Raw genomic sequence first — 21,018 nt, forward strand, 5'->3', positions numbered from 1 at the left:
AAGGGACCTGTAGATACCGTCAGTGTACATTGTACAGTCGGAACTGTACCCGTAGACAGTGTACTTAAAGAAGCCTCGCATCAGATTGTAATATATAACCGTACCTTGAGATAGGCAGCTCATTGTACACTGCGACCCCTGCCCTGAGATAGGCACGTACAAGGTAGCATCATAGCTCATTATACACTCCGAAGGCTGCCCTGAGATAGGCGTTAATACGTAGCATACGTAGCATTAAATTACAGAGTTGTCTCCCTTCTCTTCAGACATCACCGGAAGCTGGTGTCACTGACTCTACGGGGCAGAGCCCTAGGCTGAACACCCTCCAGACTGTCTCCCAGCCGACCTCTGGCCTCAACTCTGTCACTAACTCTGCGGGACGGAGGTATGGGTCGTTCACCCCCACCCTCAAGATCTTCCATCAGCCGACCGTTTGTCTCCACTCTGTCACTGATCCTGTGTGAAAGAGCTCTGGAGTGGTCACCCCCGCTCTCCATAGCACTGTCGGTGGACGCTCGGCCCCTAGACCCGCTTGGTTCCGCGATCTCCAACTGATCCTTGGACACAACTGATAGAGACTCCTCTGAGTATTCCTCTTGAGACAACACGCTGGATATTTCAACAGAGTTCTGACTTTCTCCCCTCCATACATTGTTAAACCTATCGACCTCCACAGCGTCATCTCGGTCAAGGTCAGCTATCTCCGGCACAGTGCTGCAGTTTCTGGAAGCTTCAGTAAGTGTAGCGTCGTCGTCATCATCATCAGCATCACGGTCGTCGGTAACCTCTGATGATTCCGAGTGGGAGAGAGTTTCGGGTGAAATCTTGGAAGCCCCCATCAACCTACAAACACAATGTGGTGATTAAACCAGGTTGTTTTTTGGGTTGTTGCACGCCAGATTCAGCAATATTGTAGGCAGTCAAGTGATTGATGTCTTCAACATCGATGTTCGCTATAGGGACACGATGACATGCATCAACCTCGCCAGTGTAACCAGGAACCTATTATATGGTCTCCTGTGAAACCGACATCTCGATCCCGAAAGTCGCCTCTTACGACAAGCACGGGTTGCTGAAGAGTAGTTTTAATCTTCACGGAAAATTATACTGCATGTTAATACATTGTACCAGCATGATATCAAAACATTCTCATTTCATTGTCATTCGTTGTATATAAAATATATGGCATGACAAGCTTCCAACATTGTGCAACCACATAAAACGTACACATGACATGACACGATATGTCATACGGGTAGAGCAGGACATGCTTACCTCTTTCACGAACACCTGGTGTTCTCACAGATTTTCATCCACATATCCATTCTTATAATTGTCTCCACTATGTTACCTTTTACACCTTTTACGGCAGAAACCCGAGACTGGTTATTTTACGGTGTAGATGTCTGATATTTGCACCAAACAGGGTGTGAGAGAACTTGTCCCACACAATCTTCCGCAGAGACAACCTGTCTAGTTGGTTCCCTTGCCAACCGACTCTTAACGAATGAATGTTGATGTTGCACATTTTTTATCCATATATCATACCCGGATATATTTCATCATTACATATTTGGCAAAAGGTGCTAAAGGTAATGTTGGAGCATTCAGTTACAGTACCTTGACGCATGTCTATAGCATGAAAGATAATGTTGGAGCATTCAGTTACAGTACCTTGACGCATGTCTATAGCATGAAAGATAATGTTGGAGCATTCAGTTACAGTACCTTGACGCATGTCTATAGCATGAAAGATAATGTTGGAGCATTCAGTTACAGTACCTTGACGCATGTCTATAGCATGAAAGATAATGTTGGAGCATTCAGTTACTGTACCTTGACGCATGTCTATAGCATGAAAGATAATTTTGTTACTGAATGTATGTATAAAAGGATGTTTTCTTTGTGAAAACACTGCATGTTTTCTCAACAACTTCCCTCCATTCTTATATTACAATCATGTTTAAGTTCTGGAATATCTCCCCTTAAGCAACCTATAAGGGGCTGATATGTGAGCTGTCGAAAGCTATCCCGCCTCTGACCATCTTGATATTCTTTACAATGCTGTCACTACCCACATCCGGTGACGGACGTCAGCTGGTAGAAATATGAATACCCTCTTACACCCGTAACAGAAGTGTCAAAACGTGTGGTGTCACCCACACTTCAAATCACCTCTGTTCCCCTAGTAGGGGTCGGTAATCTGATATGTTAAGTGGATAGGAAAACCACCTAGCGCCCCTAGGCACCGTAGGTTGAAAACTACATCATGAGTTGACAGTGATAACCTGTGCATACAGACCTACTGATAAGGAAGCTTTAAGAAACACTCATTTGAGGAGATAACATTATTTGCTTATGCTCGTAATGTAGATATACAACCAACAACACTGTCGGACGATGTATGGTCTTGATTTGTTTTCAGAATACCCTGCGAGCTCATTCAAAATCTGGTGTTAACAGACACACCCACACATACCAACACAGATACACCATACAACCACACATACCAACACAGACACACCCACACATACCAACACAGATACACCATACACCCACACATACCAACACAGACACACCCACACATACCAACACAGATACACCCACACATACCAACACACATACACCAACGCATACACCCACACATACCAACACACACACACCCACACATACCATCACACCCACACACACACACATACACCCACACATACCAACACAGATACACCCACACATACCAACACAGACACACCCACACATACAAACACAGACACACCACACACATACCAACACACACACATACACCCACACATACCAACACAGACACACCCACACACACATACCACACATAGCCACAGATACACCCACACATACCAACACAGACACACCACACATACCAACACAGATACACGCACACATACAACACAACACACATACACCCACACATGCCACCCACACATACCACACACATACCAACACAGATACACCCACACATACCAACACAGATACACCCACACATACCAACTCACAGACACACCCACATACCAACACACATACACCCACACATACCAACACAGATACACCCACACATACCATCACAGATACACCCACACATACCAACACAGATACAATTCCCACACATACCAACACAGATACACCCACACATACCATCACAGATACACCCACACATACCATCACAGATACACCCACACATACCATCACAGATACACCCACACATACCATCACAGATACACCCACACATACCATCACAGACACACACCCACACATACCATCACAGACACACCAGATACACACATACCAACACAGATACACCCACACATACCATCACAGACACATACACCCACACATACCATCACAGACACATACACCCACACACATACCATCACAGATACACCCACACATACCATCACAGATACACCATACACATACCATCACACATACCATCACAGATACACCCACACATACCATCACACAGATACACCCACACATACCATCACACAGACACACCCACACACACCATCACAGATACACCCACACATACCATCACAGACACACCCACACATACCAACACAGACACACACCCACACATACCATCACAGACACACCCACACATACCAACACAGACACACCCACACATACCATCACAGACACACCCACACATACCATCACAGATACACCCACACATACCAACACAGATACACCCACACATACCATCACAGATACACCCACACATACCATCACAGATACACCCACACATACCATCACAGATACACCCACACATACCATCACAGATACACCCACACATACCATCACAGACACACCCACACATACCATCACAGATACACCTCCTATATACATACCATCACAGATACCCACACATGCCATCACAGATACACCCACACATACCATCACAGACACACCCACACATACCATCACAGACACACCCACACATACCATCACAGATACACCCACACATACCATCACAGATACACCCACACATACCATCACAGATACACCCACACCAATCACAGATACATTCCATACACATACTCATCACACCCACACACAGATACACCCACACATACCAACACAGATACACCCACACATACCATCACAGACACACCCACACATACCATCACAGATACACCCACACATACTTCATCACAGACACACCCACACATACCATCACAGATACACCCACACATACTCATCACAGATACACCCACACATACCACACACAGACACACCCACACATACTAACACAGATACACCCACACATACCATCACAGATACCCACACACATACTACCATCACAGATACACCCACACATACCATCACAGATACACCCACACATACCATCACAGATACACCCACACATACCATCACAGATACACCCACACATACCTTCACAGATACACTCCACACATACCAACACAGACACATCTTACACATACATAACATCACAGACACACCCACACATACCATCACAGATACACACCCACACATACTCATCACAGATACACCCACACATACCTCACAGACACACAGATAGACACACCCACACATACCATCACAGACACACCCACACATACCAACAGAGACACACAGATACACCCACACATACCATCACAGATACACTCCACACATACCATCACAGATACACCACCCACACATACCATCACAGATACACCCACACATACCAATCACAGATACACCCACACATACCAATCACAGATACACCCACACATACCATCACAGATACACCCACACATACCATCACAGATACACCCACACATACCATCACAGACACACACACACATACATATCAACACAGACACACCCACATACTCAAACACAGATACACCCACACATACCAACACAGACACACCCACACATACCAACACAGACACACCCCACACACATACCATCACAGACACACCACACATACCATACCATCACAGACACACCCACACATACCATCACAGATACACCCACACATACCAACACAGATACACCCACACATACCAGAACACACACCCACCACACACACACACATCCACACATACCAACACAGACACACCTACACATACCTTCACACAGACACACCCACACATACCATCACAGACACACCCACACATACTACAACCCACAGATACACCCACACATACCATCACAGATACACCCACACATACCAACACAGATACACCCACACATACCAACACACAGACACACCCACACATACAATCACAGATACACCCACACATACCAACACAGATACACCCACACATACCAACACAGATACACCCACACATACCAACACAGATACACCCACACATACCAACACAGACACATTCCCACACATACCATCACAGACATACACCCACACATACCAACACAGATACACCCACACATACCAACACAGATACACCCACACATACCAACACAGACACACCCACACATACCAACACAGATACACCCACACATACCATCACAGATACACCCACACATACCATCACAGATACACCCACACATACCATCACAGATACACCCACACATACCAACACAGATACACACCCACACATACCAACACAGATACACTCCACACATACCACACAGATACACCCACACATACCATCACCCACCCACACATACCAACACAGATACACCCACACATACCATCACAGATACACCCACACATACCAACACAGACACACACACATACTAACACAGATACACTCCACACATACCAACACAGACACACCCACACATACCATCACAGACACACCCACACATACCCACAGACACAGATACACACCACACATACCAACACAGATACACCCACACATACCATCACAGACACACCCACACATACCATCACAGATACACCCACACATACCAACACAGACACACCCACACATACCAACACAGATACACCCACACATACCAACACAGACACACCCACACATACCAACACAGACACACCCACACATACCATCACAGATACACCCACACATACCAACACAGACACACCCACACATACCAACACAGACACACCCACACATACCAACACAGATACACCCACACATACCAACACAGATACACCCACACATACCAACACAGACACACCCACACATACCATCACAGACACACCCACACATACTCCACACATACCAACACAGATACACCCACACACATACACACAGATACACCCACACATACCAACACAGATACACCCACACATACCAACACAGATACACCCACACATACAATCACAGACACACCCACACATACAATCACAGACACACCCACACATACAATCACAGACACACCCACACATACCATCACAGACACACCCACACATACCAACACAGACACACCCACACATACCAACACAGATACACCCACACATACCAACACAGATACACCCACACATACACAGACACACCCACACATACCATCACAGACACACCCACACATACCATCACAGACACACCCACACATACCAACACAGATACACCCACACATACCATCACAGATACACCCACACATACCAACACAGACACACCCACACACATACACACAACACAGATACACCACACCACACATACCATCACAGACACCCACACATACCAACACAGACACACCCACACATACAATCACAGACACACCCACACATACAATCACAGACACACCCACACATACAATCACAGACACACCCACACATACAATCACAGACACACCCACACATACCAACACAGATACACCCACACATACCAACAGGTCGTCTGTTTGATGCCCATTAATAATATCTTCATCTCATATCAGGCACTGAAGCAAGTCTACTTAAGTATCCCGGCTTCACTCGCAGTCACTGCTCGCTGGTCAGTATTCAGAAATTATAAATATTGTTTCTGTCTAAGAAGAACAACAAAATCGGGCAGGGTTTTCTTGGCAGTGTTTGTATTTTCATTGCTAGTAATCACCTCATCAATATCAGTTTTTCCTCTGTAGTCTATTGAAAACAGAAGATGCTATTTTCACTGACAACATCTAAATGTGGAATGTATAGATAAGACATTTCCTGTTCTACTCTGTTTTCACTTCTCAGATCTGATATCGCCGACTTCAGGGATTTTATGGGCTCATTCTTAGATTGTATATGTTTCGACAGTCTTTCTCCCTAACCCGTCGCTTATACTTCATGTCAATTCTTTGTGACCAAGGTATTAATTACTAGCATATGAAAATGAATCTGAACTGGTAGACATGTGGAGGACATTATCAAATTCATTTGGGGTTTTTTTGTTTGTTTTTTTGGTTGGTTTTTATGGAGGTTTTCTTTGTTATTGTTGTTTGTTTTTTGTTGTTGTTTTTGGTGTTTTGGGGAATGGGGGTTGGGGTGTGGGTTTTAGGGGGTGTTGTTTGTTCCTTTGCTTGTTTCCTTGTTTTTGTTTTTATTTGTTATTATTCTGGTTTTGTTTTGTTTTTGGGGTTGTTGTTTTAGGTTGTTGTTTTGGGGGTTTGTTTTTGGGGGTGGGGGTTTGGTTTTATTTCTTTTGTTTCTTGGAAGGGGGTTTGTGTGTTTGTTTCATTTTTGCAGTATGGGGTCAGGGGCTTTTAGGGTGTGTGTCAAGATCTGGACTCCACGTTTAGGCTTATAACGTGCTTGGTAGTTTTGATACCATGGTAATCTCTGGCTGTGTGTTGATTGACAACACAATGAAATGAATACATGACGTTTTATAAGACCTTAAAACTCATAAAAAAAGACAATAAGCTGGGTTGATCTGTACATCTCTAATTGAATATTTATTCTCAAACTTGGTATTTGTAACTGATTCATTTATTTTGTGTTAATATCACTTGACGATATCATATAGCATGAACATAGGAAACGGTGAGGAGGTTTAGTGAACAGGAGAGAAGCGTGTGTCTGTGTGTGCGCGTGTGTTTTAGTATCTCTCTCTACGTGTGTGTGTCTGTGTGCGCGCGTGTTTTAGTATCTCTCTCTACGTGTGTGTGTCTGTGTGCGCGCGTGTTTTAGTATCTCTCTCTGCGTGTGTGTGTCTGTGTGCGCGCGTGTGTTTGAGTATCTCTGTGTGTGCGCGTGTGTTTGAGTATCTCCCTCTGCGCGCGTGTGTTTGAGTATCTCTGTGTGTGCGGGTGTGTTTCTCTGTGTGAAACGTCCACAACGCCATAACAGATACATCCACACATACCATCACTGACACCATCACAGACACATCCACTGACACCATGACAGATACCACCAGATCGTCTGTTTGATGTCCATGAATGGTAGCTCATTTCTGGCACTGAAGCAAGTGTACTTAAGTATCCCGGTATAACATAGAACATGGCTAGTTAGAATTCAGATGATTATCAATTAATCAGAACTATATTTTACAAAGAGACTGTATGGGATTTTATGCGTGTATTTTTGTATGTTAATATGAAAATATGAATGGTCTGACTCACCCAGTCATCATACGTACCTGGTTGTATTGCAGGGCAATCCACAACTATTGCTCAATTTGATCATAGGTCCAAGAAGGTTATTCCAATTTACGTAAAATTAACAATGAAACGATTCAACATCGGTAAGAGTCGTGAAACGAACTGATAAGCCAAAATTATGGTCGACGTTTATACATGGTATGATATATTGTTCTATAATCAGGATACATGTTCCAAACGAATAATTAATACACCTTCTTGTAGTTATAAACTTCAAATACTTCGGGATTAACAGAATTCCGACCCCAACCATCATATCTTGCTGTGAGAATTGCAATATCTCAATACAAACCCCTATATCTTGATGTCAGCATTGTAACACTGCAATGTCAACCAGCATATCCTGCTGTGAGAATTGCAATATCTCAACACAAACCCCTATATCTTGATGTCAGGATTGTAACACTGCAATGTCAACCAGCATATCTTGCTGTGAGAATTGCAATATCTCAATGCAAACCCCTATATCTTGATGTCAGGATTGTAACATTGCAATGTCAACAAGCATATCCTGCTGTGAGAATTGCAATATCTCAACACAAACCCCTATATCTTGATGTCAGGATTGTAACACTGAATGTCAACCAGCATATCCTGCTGTGAGGATGGCCACATCCCGATACTGGCCAATATATCTTGATGTCAGGATTGTAACATTGCAATGTCAACCAGCAATTTTTCCTGCTGTTAGGATGGCTACATCCCGATACTGGCCACTATATCGTAATGTGAGGAATGTAACATTCCTATTCAATGGTGTAAGGTTTGTAACATTCCTATTCAAACAACCATACCTTGATGTGAAGATTGTACCATTCCTATTAAAACAACACTATATCTTGCTGTGAAGATTGTAAGATTCAAGTAACAACCACTGTATCTTGCTGTGTGGGCAGTCACATCCCGATACCAACCACTATATCCTGATGTCAGGATTGTAACATTTCAGATATCAACAACCACATATTCTTGTGCGAACTTGGTCATATGCCTACCGCCCTAAACCTGAAATTATGACAAGTCTTAGACTTAACCAATTTGGAAACACCCTCGAGGACACAAACGTTTGTTGAAAAACAATTTTTCCTTAAAAACCGTAATAAGAGATATAGTGCTGAAATAACGAATGTACCACCAATCCCTTCCCTGTCTACACAATTCCCTTAATAAAGTCTCCAAAATGTTCCTAAATACAATCTCCAAAATCATCCTTAATATAATCTTCAAAGTGATCCGAAAAAATAAGGGCATAATTTGATTTGCTTTACATTCACAGAAAGTATTTGACACAGTTGGAATGAATTTTACTAAAAACATTTCAAACTTAGAGTACTACTGTCCCTTACCACAAACAGTTTGTCATAAATGATATCAATTCTCCTCTGGAGTTAACTGAAAAAAAGAAAATGAGATTTTCTGGACTTCCTCATTGACAACATCTATATGTGAAGTATAAATAAGACATTTAAACATGGCGTCGGCATCAAGATGGGCACTATTCACGATCCCCTTCTGGCTGATCTGTTTCTTTGTGTTTGTGATCGGAACCATGGCAAGTTGTCCAAGACGTTTAACTTCAACTTAGGCATATCGATTACAAGAAGTCGTTCATCAATATGTATAAGAAGTAATATAATATATAGAGATATGTAAGTGATTAGTAAAGCTGTCTTAATCGATTCGCATGTTGATATGGTCATAAGAATTCAGAGGGGCATAAAACTATCCAAAAGCCAGTAAAACACAAGCAATATTCCAGAAACTGTAGACTTTGGTGTATACATGTCACAAGTTGTAAAATATGTCTTCTATCATCAGCACTAACATTTTGTTTCAAGGTCGGAATCTGTAGGAAACTTGATGCATCGGTGGAAAATCATTTCCAATGCCATTCCCTACTTTAACATTTATCATATGCTCACGTGTTTGTTTTACGGATGAAATATTAATTAATCATGCATGTTTGGTTTGGGGGTTATTTCTTCGTTGAGTTTTTGTTTTTGATTGTATTTCTATTTTGATCATGTATTTGCTTTTGTTTCTGTGACCTGATGCAATCACCATTCGAAAGTGATTCATAAAGGTATGCCCCAAATTGACAATGTTTTTATTTAGTAGTTTTTTCGTAAAAATGTAGAAGACTTTTGTGGCTTGTATGTCTTAAATATAAAGTGAGGCAAATACAACTGTATACATACTTTGCGTCGGACTGTCTTGACACCCAGCCACTCACTGGCTTCCGTATTCGAGTCTCTTCGTCTGGCGATACCTGATTGTGTTCCTCTTGTATCCCATGTTCTCCATTGTTATGCAGCATGTTTGTGTAGGAAGGACATGCTAGCGCGGCCTTAGTTGATCGTCCCTCATCCTCTATGCTTAACGCTGCATTTTGAACTTGAAGAGCACTTGTTGTGTTCGTTCCGCCATACGACTTACCAGAGTCTGTATTTTCTATCAAAATAGTTTGTTTTTTTCTCTCTGATTTTGTTTTATCAGTGTTGTTATTGGACGGTTCCAACATGAAATTGTTAGCAGGAAGCCCGTGTAACTTATTCTTCTCCGATCGCGAAGAGTATAGATTGTCTTCCAAGGCAGAAACTGTTATGTCCCCAGAATCACTCCCTGAATCTGTCCCAGATAACCTCCACGATGGGACCCTCCTTTCCGTTTTAGGAATTTGGTCACGTAGTATCGAAGACCCTCCCGGAAGGGGGCCATTCAAGGGAGGTAATCGATCTCTAGTTAAGGCCACGCTTACAACTTGTTTTGGCTTTTCATGAGTCGTAACTTTGTGAGAAGCAACTTGCATCATAGGAAACACTTTAGACTTACACGTACACTTGATAACACACCCTGCTACCAACAACACACACGCAGCTGATAATATAAGGATACCCACGATATGTAGAGCTCCATATTTCGAAAATCCAGTCTCATCACTGAAGGCTACAAGAGTTATGGTCAACCCTGGTATCAACAGGGGAATGGCGAAGCTTATCATACAGGGACCCAACAAAGCCTTAATCTCTTCATTGCGAAGCCTTTTCAGGCTAAGCTGGTCCCTATTGGACGCCATACTGAAAAGAGGAAGGGGTAGGTCTAGACTGTTTCTTCTTCACATCGTGAGAAATGTAGGTTGATTAGGTTCTGTACATTCTGGCCGAATGGCATTTCCAGTTTCACGTTGCATGACCTGTCTGAAAATAGAGAAATGAATCATTAATGAGCCGGTTTCTGTTGGTATCGTCTTCACACTACAGGTACCAGCTTTGCATTTGGCTTTGCAAGATCAGGGGAAGTGTCAAATTGCCGTTTATCGCAAAATGTGATTGATGACTATCGACTATAATGTCGAAGAGGAACTGAATTATAAATCTGTGTCAGGAAGGTCGCCATACGAGATTCGGGATTATGCCGGCATGCTTCATGGCAAAATTCTAGAGACAATGGACCAAGTTTCATTAATCATTCCATATGGATTGAATTACTACTAAGTAATTCTGAAAGATCAATTTAAAATTCCTTAACGACGAGTACCAGGACATCAGTCCGGTTTGAAATTAATTTTAATAAATCTGTTACCAGTTCGTTCCTAACTATTCAGAAAGAAAATATCCTATCTTCCTTGTTCAAATTCAACATTTTACAGCCTATGATAAAGGCAGTATATTCACATACTGGTGCAAATTATATCAATAAATAATACATCTTCACCAGAGAGCGTAATCTTCAAGTGTAAATACATACCAGAGACTGTGTGGGAGGTGAGAGTAGAGGGGTGAGGAGTAGGGTAACGATGGGTTTGGGAGTGATGGTTGGTGGGTTGTTAGGGTGGTAGGGAATGTGTGGGAGGTGAGAGTAGAGGGGTGAGGAGTAGGGTAACGATGGGTTTGGGAGTGATAGTTGGTGGGTTGTTAGGGTGGTAGGGAATGTGTGGGAGGTGAGAGTAGAGGGGTGAGGAGTAGGGTAACGATGGGTTTGGGAGTGATAGTTGGTGGGTTGTTAGGGTGGTAGGGAATGTGTGGGAGGTGAGAGTAGAGGGGTGAGGAGTAGGGTAACGATGGGTTTGGGAGTGATAGTTGGTGGGTTGCTAGGGTGGTAGGGAATGTGTGGGAGGTGAGAGTAGAGGGGTGAGGAGTAGGGTAACGATGGGTTTGGGAGTGATGGTGAGTGGGTTGTTTGGGTCGTAGGGACTGTGGGGGGAGGTGAGAGTAGAGGGGTGAGGAGTAGGGTAACGATGGGTTTGGGAGTGATGGTGAGTGGGTTGTTTGGGTCGTAGGGACTGTGGGGGGAGGGGGTTAAGGGTGGCGGAGTGAGGTGTAGGGCAACGATGGCTTTAGCGGTGATAGTGGGTGGGTTGTTTGAGTCGTAGAGACTGTGTAGGCAGTAAGGGTGGCGGAGTGTGGAGTAGGGCAAGGATGGGTTTAGCGGTGATAGTGGGTTGGTTGTTAGGGTGGCAGGGACTGTGTTGGAAATGAGGGTTGAGTCGTGATGATGGTCGGTATGAGCTGTACCGACTGGGAGATTGAACGAGGTGCATGAATAAATCAATCTCGTATTTCATTATGACATCGGTAATGACAGTTGAACAAATTACCTTTGATATTCCAGCACTTCACTCTACACTCTTAATAAGTCCAGCATCATGTGTTTGATGCCAGCATCATATCAACATCGAATATGTCATACGAACACATCATCTACATGTGATTTGAATAGGTTTATGTTTTGAACAACAAAACACTATGTTCATACTTGTTATGGTGTAACGTGATGCACATATTTTGGTTTCTAAGACAAGAAGAACATTCAACGAATGCGGAAACAGTAATTTCAAGACACTGAACTCACGTTGATGACACCGGGTGTTCACGAAACAGATGTCCTGGTATATGTATTAGTAGCACCTGTCGCGAGACAGTAGACAGTGGGGCAGCCCAGTGGTTAAAGCGTCCGCTCGTCACCCCGAACACCCGGGTTCGATACCACACATGGGTACATTGTGTGAAGCTCCTTTCTAGAGTCCCCCGCTGTGATATTGCTGGAATAGTGCTAAAAGCGGCGTAAAAGTAAACTCACTCACTGACTCAGTAGACATTGCGCCAACATGATTCCTAATTTCTTCCAAAGTTATGGGAATGTAGTCCGCCCTGTAATGCCGTGGGGTGTGTACTGAATGAATGCCATGTGTGTTTGCATGCCTGCAAGACAGTCGATACGTATTATGTAATCTCCATGGATGCACCTACGGATTACCTCCAAAGCGTTGTGGAGATTGTTTTGCTCATCAAATAGTGGCGAGATGTGATGTTGCCGGCCAACTCAACCTCCGCTACTGTCGCGCAGTGTTGCTCTAACAACGCACAATATAAATGTGTTCCTGCTGATAATAGGAACTGGTTCTTCTTTGGCGTCGATGGTATATGTTTATTTAGACTCCGCCGACGTGTCTGTCGTTGCACTGAAGTCCCCGAGTCTCAGCAGAAGTTCAGGAACATCAACAGTAACGCAGAGTCAGCCACATTCTCTTCCCACAGAGGTTACTTGTCATATCTTCCTACGAACCTCTGTTCTAATACGTTCATATTTCCCGGTTCTCGTAAAATCCCCTAGCGGCAAAAAATCGCAACACGAATTATCTCCCTTCTTTCTGTCCAATCAGAACACGTGTTACATCAACTTGACTAATACAAGCAAATGTTGGGTCACAAATATCCCTCCTCTGCCAGGAACTTGTGTTGATGTGACACACAAGACATTTAATGGCTAGCTTGTCCGTTGTCAACGAGGGCGATGGAGACGCCATTGATCCGCCATTTACATGACTGAGTTCTGTCTATAAGAAACGTTTGCGCATCGCGCAGGGAAAGCGGTTCTAGTTTTCCCGAAGCATACGGAAATAACCGAGGCCTTGCGAATGATCACTTTTGAAACAACGTCGCTGATTGCACAACTAAATCTGATTGCAACCAATCACGAATCCTGAACACTCGCACCATGAAAGGGACGTTTTAGAACAGAGGTTCGTAGGAAGAAATGACAAGTAACCTCTGTGGGAGGAGAATGAGTCAGCCACTGTTAGACATAGAACTGCCACTCACACATTTCCCATGTTTCATTATGAATAGGCAGCAGCGCTCTGAAACTATATACAGCAGGGGTAATTCAGAACTAACATTTTGTTTTTAGTTTCAGCACAAATAGAAAATAGGTGTCAATGAATTTGTCGCTTTATTGTGGTGGTGTGTGGACCTGTGCATTGAGCTCAGGTCACAAGCAGGTCAAGTTAAGCAACGTTGGGCGCAGAGAGTCCTTGGATGGGTGAGGTAGCTTGACTCCTGAGAGTTCCCGGGACTTCAGTCCTGCCCCATAACGAAGCACATGTGATACATGTGGTCTCACCTAAGGCAAGTGAATTTGTTCGAAATTGCCTCTGCTCACCCAGCAGGAAATGGGTACCCGGGGGGATAAGTCATGTGACTATCACCTTCTAACGCCTAACAGGCAGCTTGGGTTATCCGGGGTAATAATGTGCTGTGCTTTCATTGTTAGCGCTATGAGCATTCCTGGTGTAGAGTTTGGCGCTATATAAATGGACACATTAGTTATTAATATTAATATTGTCTGTTCTGTCAAGCCGACGTCGCACGCCAGGCAACAAACAGACAATTTTTACGCAAACTGATTGAAGTGCAGGTTCTACCGTATTCGCGAACACTTGGCGTCATCACTGACATTTAGTGATCAATTCATATAGCTAACACCGCTATCAGGCCTTTTACTGGCTATTCCAACTCGTTGACGGTACAGATCTAAATTATTAATATCGTTATATTGACCAAATTACTCCCCTACAGATCAAATACAGACTGCTCTTCTTCGCTTCAACTAATCATTAAGATTCTGCCATAAAAGTTATTGCATTTTAGAGTATGTGACATTGATTTTACAAAACTCAGATTTCATGATACACATCCCCAAGTAGTACTCTCTACACAGATCTTCATTACAGAAGGCTTCACTCCCATGGCACAGTGTTACATTACAGATGGAAACTTCGTTCCGCGGACTATATGGATACATAGCTCTGAAAGAATGAATATGAATCATTCATACAAACTATTTGTCACACAGACTGTATTTTCACAGCAACTTTGAATGGTTTGAAGGGAAACTAGAGCCCATTGTTAGAAAACCACGTGCACGAGTAGTCTGAGGATAACTGGCAGGTCTGATACACAACTCAAAGTTTGCTAAAGATCAAGTTTTCATGACAGCAAAAATCATCGTCCAACAAATGCAGACTGAAATATCCGGTTCACAGTGGGTGGGTAACACCTACAGGGTCTCAGTTTCACGTGGGGACATGCAGGTGGTCGATAGTGCTCCACCATTCGGCCGGAGGACATATTACTCCTGTCTGAAGCAAGAAGTCATAACTTCGTGACTGCCACAACACTCAGAAATGACCTGCGGAACGCAAGTGGCGTTAACGTATCTTTTAGCCGTGAGACTGGCCTCCGATTACGGAAAGTGTTCACACTGACCCCACACCACAGGCAGACACGGTTGGACTAGGCTGAGGGATATGTCAAGTGGACAGTTCAGGAATGGACTCCAGTAGTTCACAATTTTAGGATTTAAACATGTCATTTATAGAGGGGGGTGCATCATGATTTTGGGTGGCATCAGTGAAGCTGGAAGAACCGATTTCCGTGTCCTTCATCGAGACATAATAACATATATGCACTAAAGGGTTGGCATTGTAGATGATGTGTACGTCATAACATATTCTGGCGCAATCGAATTTAATGGAGGATAACGCACGACCATATGGTCTGCTCACAGGAGAAGGCCTGTCTACAAGAACTTGCCAGCCACCAGAGCTCAGCCAGTTCAACACACGTGTAACGAGCTGAAGAACACTTTGTAACGACGCTCTGTCCTTCGGGAACACGGCAGTGCTCTTACTGAAGAATCGTCTCTTAGCAACCATCCAGACACTTACTTGGAGCATGGGACGAAGGTGCCAAGCTGTGACACCATAGCGTATTCACATACGCGCTTCTATGAGATAGAGGTTGCAAAATATTTTTCGTTTGTTTTCGTAGTTTTTCACGTTTTAGCTTTAGCCCGATAATGTCGTTTTGACAGTTGATGTGACTGACTGGTGGTCACGTGTTGTCTGTAGGCATTGATTGGCTCATGAATATAGACAGCCATGTCATGAATAACAAACAAGCATCAATGACTAGTTTTTAACTACTCAATGGACCATTTAACGATGTTATCATATGTGTATATCTATCGGGTCATAACATTACGCCTGTTTAAACATTAAGTCACTATTGTCCCGATACTGTACAGACTGTTTGTCTGGGACCAAATCAATAGTACAAGAACAAAAACGGCATTTTTCTCCTGCTCATTGTGTGGATTCTGTATTGTAATGGGAGGCGACGTTATCCATGTAAATCCTTAACTGTAAGGCTTCCCGACTGTGTACTTGATAACCTGACCTGATCTCACAATAACTCTACAAGTCAAATACCACAGCTAGGGTCACAGAAGGAACGTGTCCTGTTACATATGGTACTGCACGGCCAATTATGACATGAATTGGTGGTTTATGATTATAACCTGACGCAGAACGGTAATATATTTGCTTTACTTCAGTCATCTCCCTATGTCAGCCATCTTGACATGCACCTGGTAATTGGTGTCCTATTGTGAAATGTTTACCCTGCCGTTATGTTGTTGGGTAAACTTAAATACTAAATTGATATACAAAATAGAGTTGTTTGTTTGTTGTTTTACGCCGCACGCAACTGTATCCGTGACAGTAGTCTGTACATTATCGCGTGTTGATCAGACAATCACAAGCAGCGACCCAAGTTGTTGGAAAACGATGACGTTCAGTCAACAAAGTCAGCCATACTGACCACCGTCTTATAAGAGTATACAACAGCTTGTATAAACAGTTTGTTGCTGGAGTGTCAGAAAAGGTGAACATAATTAAACTAGTGGACCAGTACCACTTGAATCGAACTTGCTAGGATTGCCAATTTGCCTTAAGATTCGAAGACTACGTCTTGCGTTACGCACAAGCTGATAACACAAGATTGGTGTGGGTGTATAACGTGGAAGTTGACGTGCATGCCGGCTTCACGTCACCGGACCTTGGTAACGTGATCCAAGTAGAACGATTGGGCGGAGATGGATACCATACGATGATTCTATGGTGTTCATTCCGGCATCAAAATTATGTTTGCCTAAATGTGTCTGTCAATGATTTATAACCTTTGCCTGGTATTTCTAAAAATATAAAGACAAAAGAACATAAACGCAAATGACGATCCTGTCACTGAAAAAGAAAAATCGTCCACGGAAGACAGCGAGTGTCCTGCAGTCGGTGGTGTTGTGCCAGCCAGTGTCTATAAAGAAGTATGTACTGGGTCTTACCGACTGTTGTCACTGTATAATGATGTCACGTCACATACGTGGGAGCATTATTTACCACATATCGATCACATATATGAAATGTCACTACATTCCCATAACTTTTGACGGACCTGATGTCTGCATTGTGGTACATAGTGTGTCATTATCTTCTGCAATATGTTCTCAACTATCCATTTACTGACCTTACGTGTTCACTGTGCTGATACCATCTATCCTTATACTCACCTTATAACTGTGTAATACCATCTGTCCTTATTCTCACCGTATAACTGTGTAATACCATCTATCCTTATACTCACCTTATAACTGTGCAATACCATATATCCTTATACTCACCGTATAACTGTGTAATACCATCTATCCTTATACTCGCCTTATAGCTGTGTAATACCATCTATCCTTATACTCACCGTATAACTGTGTAATACCATATGTCCTTTTTCTCACCTCGTATGTGTATGTGTTATACCATCTGTCCTTATACTCACCTTATAACTGTGTAATACCATCTGTCCTTATTCTCACCTCGCATGTGTATGTTATACCATCTGTCCTTATACTCACCTTATAACTGTGTAATACCATCTGTCCTTATTCTCGCCTCGCATGTGTATGTGTTATACCATCTATCCTTATTCTCACCTTATAATTGTGTAATACCATCTGTCCTTATACTCACTTATAACTGTGTAATACCATCTGTCCTTATTCTCACCTCGCATGTGTATGTTATACCATCTGTCCTTATACTCACCTTATAACTGTGTAATACCATCTGTCCTTATTCTCACCTCGCATGTGTATGTTATACCATCTGTCCTTATACTCACCTTATAACTGTGTAATACCATCTGTCCTTATTCTCGCCTCGCATGTGTATGTGTTATACTATCTATCCTTATGCTCATCTCATGAATGTATTGTAGTATGCATCTACTCTTATACTTTCTAGGTATTATCAGAGACCATATACCCATGTGGTCTCTGGTGGTATGGTATGAGCTATCCTCAAACTGACTTTATGTCAGCAATATTTTATATCCTCCTTTCTAACGCTGACCTTATTCTCTATTTTCACCCAAATGTCAGATTAACACCTGACGTGATTATACTTGCTGCTGGTTCCACCAATAAGGCAAGACAGTCGCTCATTTAATAGTGACTCATATGCGCCTGTTTTACTCCCCTTATCCTACAGTTGGGTGCTCTTTGGTAGAGATTTCTAGATTTTGAAAATATTGGTTGCTCAAATTTTACAGACTAAAGAACGTATCATCTGAATCGCCAGTTCCTAGCTAGTAACCTTAGTTTAAATGCGTATGCGGTATATCCCCCACGGTAAAGTTGATGTAATGTGTGTGGTATAATATATATGAATATATATGTTCCATATAAGTATCAATAAAATTTGCAGCATGACACGATTAGACTTATCTGAATATTTCCTGTCTGTCTGTCTGTCTGTCTGCATCAGTAATATCCGATGTTTCAGTGCATCGGTAATGGTACCATAAATATTTATCATCACACACAATGCTGCTGTTCTACAATACCTGAACTTCCCGTCCTGTGAGATCTCTCGTTAGAATAACGACATATCACATCTATGACGAAATCCATCTGCCTAACTGCAGTATCCTCAGGTACAATTCCCACAACCAACGAATGTCAGCACAACATTGAACAGCCACCCACGTACCCTCCATTCCTGAAGAATCCCGACGTTACAGGTCAGCGTACAGGAACCGTGGTCCTTCAGGTGGGCATTCAATCTCTAGCAGCATCAGGTGTCGAGTCACCTCCTGGCGGGGGATCCTTACATCCCACCACGTACCATTCGATGTGGCACAACGTCTACCCCTTCCGAGTACATCACAGGTACTTGAGTCAACCACACCTCAACTCTGGCCGGCACCGTGACCACGTGAAAGCACTCACTGGTTCCTTGATCCTTACCCCTGAAGACAGTTGGGAAGGAGGATAAGGCACAGACCTGTGTCGGAAGAAGTGGCACACGTCGAAGAGGAGAAAACCGATACGCCAGCCAATATAACCAGAACTCCTGAATATTTCATAAGGACTGACATGAAATGAGCGCAGTTTGCCGAGGACTGCGGTTACCAAAGTCCTTTCCATGCGAGGAACCCACAGCGACCGATTCCAACCATCTACTGAACCCGACAACCTTAACTGGTTGTATCAGTTCATTTCAAGCACACGACATAAAGGATGTTAAAGGTAGTGAAAATCAAAGTGATTTACAGCTTGAGGAAAATATCAATATCTATGAATAATAAATCTTGTGTGGGTTTTTTTCAACTTACTTTTTGTGTATCTCAGATCGAGGAATCCCTCCATGATTTCCCAGCACAGCTAGCACCAACCACGAGCGTTGTTATTATCCACGATGTTGGGGTGCTGTTGTTCCAATCACCTGGGGATTGTTTACCTGTGTATCGATCGACCGTGCCTTTACCGACCAGCAAACTGGGGCACGCTGCTCTGGGAACAGCCAGTGATGGCATGGGTCGACTCCCGCTACACAGTGTCGTCATGGAGGCGTATCAACACACAGACCAACGAACTCTTCTTGTGTCCAAATTCAACAACTCTTTGTGTCGGGTCGCACTCAGTCTGTGACTTTCTTTTCATACAACCCAATGATCTATGACAGGGACTGAATGCAAGCTTGGGGGTTATAGCTTTTACTGGTTAGATAGTGCTAGGGGTGATTCAGAATGCTGAACCAGCTTTATGCTCATTCAGCTCTGACATGCGTGTACTAGGCTAAGTTAACACCGGGTAATTATTTCAAGCTCATTACAAAATCAATTACATTCTCCTCTCAATTTCAGCCGAAATCGTTGTTGTAACATTACTTTTATTTGTTACTGTGTCCATGGTTACAAATAACTCTTACAAATACCACTGGTCCTAAAGATTGACAATTTTGACAATTACCAGAATTATCCCCGTCACACTCATGCATACTGGAGAAGAATTGGGGTGATTATTACTGCT

The 21,018-nt window shown here is 43.0% G+C and overlaps 1 protein-coding gene across 1 annotated transcript; it reads right to left on the minus strand.

Annotated features, from left to right (window-relative positions):
* Positions 1 to 269: 269 nt before the first annotated feature.
* On the minus strand, positions 270 to 19,973 carry LOC124276333. Its single transcript, XM_046711955.1, has 3 exons — positions 19,697 to 19,973; positions 10,734 to 11,732; positions 270 to 843 (listed from the first exon to the last, which is right to left on the minus strand). Exons 2-3 carry the CDS (start codon positions 11,609 to 11,611, stop codon positions 270 to 272), a joined length of 1,452 nt encoding a protein of 483 aa, XP_046567911.1. The 5' UTR covers positions 11,612 to 11,732; positions 19,697 to 19,973.
* Between the last annotated feature and the right edge of the window lie 1,045 nt (positions 19,974 to 21,018).

Source organism: Haliotis rubra, unplaced genomic scaffold (genome assembly GCF_003918875.1).
Source record: "Haliotis rubra isolate DU_JTF1 unplaced genomic scaffold, ASM391887v1 Scf105, whole genome shotgun sequence".
Lineage (NCBI taxonomy): Eukaryota > Metazoa > Mollusca > Gastropoda > Lepetellida > Haliotidae > Haliotis > Haliotis rubra.

Coding starts and splice junctions, on each gene's coding strand:
- LOC124276333 (XM_046711955.1), bottom strand. CDS start 11,611: ATGGCGTCCAATAGGGACCAGCTTAGCCTGAAAAGGCTTCGCAATGAA. Junction 844..10,733: donor TCAAGACAGTCCGACGCAAA/GTATGTATACAG, acceptor TTGTGTTTGTAG/GTTGATGGGGGCTTCCAAGA.